The sequence below is a fragment of the Tenebrio molitor genome, chromosome 8, assembly GCF_963966145.1.
Source record: "Tenebrio molitor chromosome 8, icTenMoli1.1, whole genome shotgun sequence".
NCBI lineage: Eukaryota > Metazoa > Arthropoda > Insecta > Coleoptera > Tenebrionidae > Tenebrio > Tenebrio molitor.
In genome coordinates this window covers 16,782,913-16,790,624 of record NC_091053.1, presented here as the reverse complement: position 1 = coordinate 16,790,624, position 7,712 = coordinate 16,782,913, and the positions used below count along the sequence as shown (strand labels likewise).

The 7,712-nt window shown below is 39.3% G+C and overlaps 1 protein-coding gene across 2 annotated transcripts; it reads left to right on the top strand.

Annotated features, from left to right (window-relative positions):
• The first annotated feature begins 190 nt into the window (after positions 1-190).
• LOC138136409 (eukaryotic translation initiation factor 4B-like) lies at positions 191-7,124 on the top strand. Of its 2 annotated transcripts, none has more exons than XM_069055596.1 (10): positions 191-350; positions 469-603; positions 909-1,090; positions 1,146-1,268; positions 1,324-1,651; positions 1,707-1,940; positions 5,773-6,045; positions 6,103-6,216; positions 6,266-6,347; positions 6,401-7,124. In XM_069055596.1, the coding sequence occupies exons 1-10, from the start codon at positions 341-343 to the stop codon at positions 6,504-6,506; spliced, it is 1,587 nt and encodes a 528-aa protein (XP_068911697.1). In that variant the 5' UTR covers positions 191-340; the 3' UTR covers positions 6,507-7,124. The 2 variants fall into 2 exon arrangements, with proteins under 2 accessions (XP_068911697.1, XP_068911696.1); XM_069055595.1 differs by having other exon boundaries at positions 6,094-6,216.
• Positions 7,125-7,712: the final 588 nt, after the last annotated feature.

The window sequence follows — 7,712 nt, the reverse complement described above, 5'->3', positions numbered from 1 at the left end:
GTGTACTTCCGGCGGGTACAAATATTCTGGGGAAAAATGCGGTGGATCAAGTTATCGTCGATCGAAATCTTGAGGCGAGGTCAGATGTATCGTTAGAAGAGCGTTTCAGGGACTCTTCGTCTCGAATAAACATTGTGGGGAGTGAAATTATTGTAAATTAGTTGTTGAAGGTTGAATCAAATTCAAATTTGGCGCCACTCGTCCCCACCCCGACGCTACGTTGTCATGTCGTCTTATCTGACATTTTGTTACGTCGAGTACGTCAGTGACAGTGCTTTTGTAATAAATTAAATTTAGAATTGTAAAAAAACTGTGTTTGTTGTTACTGTAAATAACAATAATGGCTTCAGGTAAGTGTCGGGCACGTTTTAGTGGCGGAGCGGTTGGGGAAGAAGCGAAATGTAGCGAATCGATGCGACCGCGTGTCCGGACCGACCGTATTGTAAAATGAATCTGTTGCAATTCCAGCTAAGAAGGGCAAAAAGAACAAAGGGAAGACCCTGGCGCTGATCGACTTCCTCCAGGAGACCCCCGGAGCCGTCGCCAGCATGCCCATTCGCAAATCCGCAGTGAATTGGGCCGACGAAGTCGAGGATAATCACGGTACCAGTTTACTTAACCTATAATTTGTGCATGTGGATCGATTTATGGGAAAATCGACGCGGATTGGCGTCGTGGGGCGACGTGCGCCTCACATGCGTCACGTCCGCAAGGGGCACAACATCATTTGTTTCGATGCAGGTGTATCTGAGTGCATCAATATTCTATAAATAATTCATTTCTAGAATATTTCTAAACGAATGAAAATAGCGTTGGACACGGTCGTCGCATAAATTATATCGCGATTTGGTAGCTTGGAGGCTTGATCGGTGTGAAACTGGACTGGTTTTAATTGTTTTTCTTTGCAGATGTGTACGATTCGCGCTCGTCCAAGAGCAACGTGGTTTTGCCTACAGCCCCAAAGGCCTCGCGAGATTTCGACGACATCATCGACAAAGTACCACAAGATCCTCCGTTTATCGCATACTTGACCAATTTGCCCTATGACGTGGACGAAAATGAAATTTCTAACTTCTTCAGGAACATGAAGGTTCATATTTGTAAACAAAAGAATTGTTAAAAGAGTGAGTGACGAATTTTTTCAGATTGCCAACATGAGGATCCCCAAGGACGACAGGGCGGGCGAGATGCCCAAACTGAAGGGTTTCGGTTACGTAGAATTCGAGGATAGGGACAGTTTGTTGAACGCTTTGGTCATACCCGACACTGTGAGTGTCGTCGTTGTGCGCATATCCATAGAAAACTAACAGAGACGCTTTGCAGACCATCAAGAACAGGCGGATACGAATCGAGATCGCCACAGATTACGACAACGACAAGAGGCGCGGGGGGCGCATGGACATGAACAGGGATCGCAGCGGCAGGAGTGACAGTTCGATGGGAGACTGGAGGTCCGGCCCGAGACAGGAGAGCACAGACACGGAACGTCGAGGTTTCAGCAGAGACGGCGACACGGAGCGTCGAGGTTTCAGCAGAGACGGCGACACGGAGCGTCGAGGTTTCAGCAGAGATGGCGACACGGAGCGTCGAGGTTTCAGCAGAGACAGTGACACAGAGCGTCGAGGTTTCAGCAGAGACCGCGACAGGGAGGGTAGGTGACGCTGGAGTGGACGGTTGGATTGATCTGTCGGTTTTTCGATGTTCAGACAGTTCGAGTTCGAGCACCTGGAGGGACGGGGACAGGAGGAGCAGTCGAGAGCCGGACAGGCCGTTCACCAGGTCGTCGGATCGGTTTAGTAGGGACGATCGCGATCAAGATTTCGGTAGGGCGAGGGACGACAAGACGTTCATGACCAGGAGGTACGACGATAAGGGGGGCAACAGGAATGGGGGAGGATTCACGAGGAACGCGCCGCCGAGAGAGGAAGATTCGAATAAGAGTAAGTGATGAACGATCAAAGGGAGTAACTGTGGAGAGTAATTTTTGGAGGGAGTGCGACTGGGTGGGGCCACTGTAATCGACGAAAGCTCCATCTGGAGAGTTTTGCATGATCAGACCGAGTAAAGCAAAAGTCGAGTCGTAGATTTGTTCGTACGGGCGTCACTAAAAGTAAAACGAAATTGACAGATGATGATGCAGGATGTACTACCGTTAGTGATTAGTAATTGCTGCTTAATTGACAGCTTAAGCTATAAGAACGGATTCGTAAAGCAGCTCATTAGTAATACAGGGTGATTAAGAATGGCCATTTGAGTTGGTAATAGTGAATTTTATTTTTAAATGATACAACTGGAGTAACTTCCGGTTGACGGCTTGTCATTGAAAGCCACATTTGACATTTCACTTAAATTAAATTTCATTGGCACCAACAAACAGATTCAGTCATTCTTGATCACGCTGCATAGAGGTGAACAACAAAATATCTACCGGGTTGCTGTAAATGTTTTTTTTTTTAAGTTGGCAACTTTTTCAAAAACTTGATATCTTAATACTTTGACGTACAAAACGTCATTTTGATATTTTATGTATTAATAAGTTGTGTCAAATAAGCCAGTGCGTCTCTGTTAATGTCAATTATCACATTAAAAAAGAATTGACAGCACAATAACTAAGCAGTATTACCAACCCATTAAAAAAAGGCATATTCATTTATAGTCGCCCGGTATTTTAATCTTAATAATGAAATAAAAATTTCAAAAAAATGTATCAAAAGTCGCCTGTGATGAGACCTGTCGGAGACAAAGAGTACATCTGCAGAGTTTTGTATGGTCGGACCAAAAGAAGCAAAAGTTGAATCGTGGATTTGTTCGTACGGGTTTCGCTGAAAGCGTTGCAAAAACGAAAACACTGAAATTTTGTGTTGTGAAAATACACTCGGCTCAATATGATACCAGGGATGAGAATTTACAATAGTCCAGTTGGATCTAGCGGCATATTATTAATACCAGTGGAACGGCCCGCGCTTACGCACGCAGCAATATAATATTAAAAAATTAGGAGTATTTTTTTATTATTATTATCTGAGTATCTGACATCTCTTCTCTTCTTTCCTGTGACAAACAGGTTCTTTCTCCATGTGTCTCTCTTTCGCTATCACTTTGCTGATAATTTTTGGATATCCCCTTCTTGGCTTCCTTGTTCCTGCCTACGTCTTTGCCGTTCTCAATTTGCTGCTCTTTGTCGCTCAAGTTCGTCTAAATTATCCATTGTAATATTTTTCTTATAAAATTAATGACAGGTTTTACTGTCAAAAGGGACGTGTCATAGCAACACTGTTTCGTGGGTGCCGCCATGTTGTGACACGAAACGGACATCTATTTGCATTATACAGGGTCATTATAAATGATTGTCCCATCGCAGTTGGCATTGAAAACGCACACAAATTTGGGATGTGCCGCTAGCTTCGCAACATTAGACAAACTGGTAGACAAATTTACACTACCGCCAGCAGCGCTACCTATCGGCGATGCTAGTCTCACTCATGTTATAAAGCTTGCGGTACATTCAACTACGTCACCAACCCCTACTGCGATGAGACAATAATTTATAATGACCCCGTAGTATGATTTCCCATTCGTTAAGCCTTTCATTAGTTAAATAATTGATTAGACAAAGTGAGAGTATATGCCAAGCACTATGTTAGACAGAGACAAAACAATTTAACGACATTCTTTAACTTTAATGAAAGGGAAATCATACGGCCCAATGTAATTTAATTACGTTTAAGCGCAGGTCGTGACAATTTTTTTAAAGATTTTTCTACATAAGAAAATTTGCAAGTGACAAAATATTTAATAAAAATATCAGGTGTGTAAATAAAAAACTAAAGAATGCTTTATCACACATACTATTTACTTCCGGTATATTGCAGCTTATGGAAGTTTGCAGTTGTCACTGTTGTCAAATTTAACCTTTCCGGACTTACTACAAATGATTATAACATCGTAGTTGGCGTTGAAAACCCACACAAATTTTGGGTGTGCCGCTAGCCTCGCATATTCAAGTACGTCACCAACACCTACTGCGATGGGACAATAATTTATAATGACCCTGTACATACATTTCTACATGACAGTTGACAGATTTCTGCCGGTATGTTTGAGCTAGGATCGGTAACAAATTTGAATTGATCAAAAATAACTTCAAATTTGTTGACAATTGCTACGAAAGGTTATGTTTGGTAAACAAAGTAATAAATGAAAGAAACTAAAAGTTGTCAAATTGACAGGAGCATAACCACAAAGTAACTAATAATAAATAAACGCATCGCTTTTTTTGTTTTCGTCGTGTCATTAGAGAGAAAGAGGAAATCGTGACGTCATCCCAGAAAGGTAAAAATTAAAGTCCATAGATAAAAGATCTAGGAACTTTAGTAAAAATTGGACTATATTGCCACCTGTTTGGATATACAATAATAGTCCGTCTCATGTTACGACGCTAGCGGCACATCTACAATTTGTGTGGTTTTCTACACCAACTAGGATGTTATAATCATTAATAAAAACTCTGTATTTAAGAATGAATGTTTGTTTTTTATTTTGTACTCTGTTTTTATAAAAACTCAGTTTTTTCGTCGCCAACAGATATCTAATAGTACAAAATTGTTTATTCAACCGAACAAAAAGCATTAATGTTATGACATAGGCAAAAAAAAAAGAAACCAACACTAGATAAAAAAAATATATATTGTCGACCATGGTCATGACTTGGTTTACCAAGTTATAGTAGATTTTTTTTGTATGTTTGACATCCTTGGAACGTCATTTTGATGATTTTTAATGAGAAAATTATTGTTGTAATTATAGTTCAAAATTAGAAGCTGAGCGGAGTGTACATCCATGCCAAAATAAGAACACAAATACAAGTTGAGCCGATTGTACATTTCACTCACAGACCAATCAATAAACAGTCTTATGTGGTATTTGTCTGGATAATTTAACTTCTATAAACAATAATTAAAACAATGGATTTAATTTTATTAAGCTTTTTGTGAATACAAATCATAAGAAAAAAAAAAATTCCTGGAGCAAATCAATCACAGGAAGTGTCTTGGTTTGTTTTTTTTTGTTTTCATCCATAAATGAGGTCAGAAGACCAATTATTATCAAATAAGAGCACGAGACGAAGTCGAGGGCTTTTATTTGATAATAATTGGTCTTCTGACCGAATAATTTTAGGATGTTTGAGTTCATTAGCAAAAAAATTGCCGATATTAAAATTTTGCACGAGGGGTATACGGCTGATTATTTCCTGAATAGAATGAAACAAAACGCATTATTTCCAATCCCTTTTATTCAAAATAATTAAAAAAAAAATCAGGTACCGACATTTTTTATCAGATTATTCAGTGTGCATTTTAAAGAAATTTTATCGGGTTATTTTTTGTTTTCTCGTTTTGATTGGTCAATATTTGTCACGCAATTGGTTGCTAAACACATGAAGAAATTAACTAATTAAAAAAATATATTTTGCTCCAATAGAATGTTTTGTTTTCTTTTTTTTTCAATAATTTTTATATTTTACAAAAAGGTGTGTCCGTTACATCAGATCTGATTGCCATTGACAATTTATGGTTCGGATGTGTTCCGAAAAAACCTAAATGTGTCTACTGAAACGTTGAATTTAAAAGCATAACATTTTAAAGAAAATTCTGTAACGTTTATACTGATTGTCGTGTACGTCACGGTAATTTCCCCGTACGAGTGAATCCGCGAGTGGTGTTTGGTGTTTCTCGAATAAAAAAAAATATGATCGTTTGATGAACTCGGCAGACGAGCCACGACAGAGACCGAAACTGATGTTAACTCCTCGAACTAAACCCGTCGAGAACGAACCGGAAAAGGTGGCGTCGTCGACGTCGATCTTCGGCAACGCCAAACCAGTAGACACGAGCGCTCGAGAACGTCAAATCGAAGAAAGACTGGCGAAGGACCACGATCTTCCACCTCGCAGAGACCCGAGCAAAGAGAGGAAAGACGTGTTGGAGAAGGAAAGCGTCGTAGTTCATAAGGAAAAGAAGGAGAAGGAGAAAGCGCCCGAGCCCGGTTCGTACATCACTCGTTTTGTCCCTTCCCCCGATAAATGGTGTTTAGTTTTTGCAGAGAAAAAAACCGTAGAGAAAGAGAAGACGCCAGCATCGCACAGCAATCCAAAATCTGACGTGAACGGAGTGGTGGCGGCGGCGGTGGAGAAGAGTCATCCACAAAAGAGGAACGGTCTGTGGCCCCCTCGCGGTCGAATCTCGTACTAAACGTTGCGTTTCAGGAGATCACGAAAAGAAGGAACCGGTCAAGGTGGAGAGCGGGGACAAGCATAAACCGGACGTCAGGAAAAGGGACGATAAAAAGTGCGTGGGATTGCAGGGGTGGAATGAGTGTGATTGATTCTGGTCTGTTGCAGGGAAAAAATCGAAAAGGAGATGCCCAAGGTGAAGAAGAGCGAACCTCCGAACTTCATCGCGAGCAACAAATTCGCCTTTCTGGAAACCGAGGACAGCTCAGATTAATACCGTTGATTTGTAAAAACTCGCCCGATAGTAAAATGTTTCATTATTGCCCATGTTATTATTTTTTTAATCTTGAAAATGTGGTGTCTGAAAGTTACATTTATACATAATAATATACAAAATAATAATTAAGTATTTAAACTTGCGGTGCAGTTTTACTGAACTAGAATGACCGCGTCGAAAGAAAATTCAAGAGTGAAGAAATAAAGTGAAAGTAGTGAAACAAAAGGGAACGTTAGAATCAGCGGCGTCGTTTCTCCACCATCTTCGGTCGTCATCCAATTATTGTTTAGTTGAAAGATTTAAATGAGAAGAAAAATTGTACACAGTGAGTCATTCTTTTATATTTGTTAGCTGAAAAAGCATTAAGTGAATTAATGGACATTTGTATTTTAATAAGGATCAAATGAGTCAAGGAATGAAGAATATTTTTTTCTTGGATCATTTCATAATATTATGGTTTATTATTACGCATTCATTTTGTAAGGGCCGCTGAGAATGGGACAAATGTTCTGGGCTCTGGACGCGAACCTGTTAATGTTTGTTGCTATTATTAATGTTTTTTATAATGTTTGAATGAAATTGATGTTTCTTGTAAAATAAAATGATTTCTGAAGGCTTGTTTGTTATTTTTCTGAACTGCTACGTGTATATTTTGAGCGTAGGGAATCTTCAGAACAAGGTTCTTTATAAACACTTAACTCTAATCGGCGTTGTACGGAAATTTATAAAAGCAGATATGAATTTCAAAGCACAAAGATGCGATCAGAAATTTGAAAAAGATCGAGAACAGTCGCAGAACTTTGTCTGAACTTGAAAATAGAGCAAAAGTTCTTTCGGTCCTTCAACAATTTTGGTGGAAATCATGATGCTAACAATGTCAATATCATAAAAGAACGATTCAGTTTTTCTTTAAAACAATTGTCGAAAGTGTCATGTTAGTACCGGGTAATTTTAAATGATTGTGACTTTTTTTCTTAAGTTGGGAACATTTTTCATAAATTATTTTGGCAAACTTGATACCGTAATCAACACATTGGCGTACGTACGTCATTTTGACATTTTATGTATTAATAAATTGTGTCAAATAGGCGAGGACGCCTATGTTTATGTCAACTATCACATTAAAAAGCAGAATAACCAACAATAATATTACCAACCTATGAAAAAAAATCACATTAATTTAAAATCACCCGCTAGTTGGTT

Coding starts and splice junctions, on each gene's coding strand:
- LOC138136409 (XM_069055595.1), top strand. Junction 1,269..1,323: donor CTTTGGTCATACCCGACACT/GTGAGTGTCGTC, acceptor GACGCTTTGCAG/ACCATCAAGAACAGGCGGAT. Junction 6,348..6,400: donor AGGAAAAGGGACGATAAAAA/GTGCGTGGGATT, acceptor GGTCTGTTGCAG/GGAAAAAATCGAAAAGGAGA.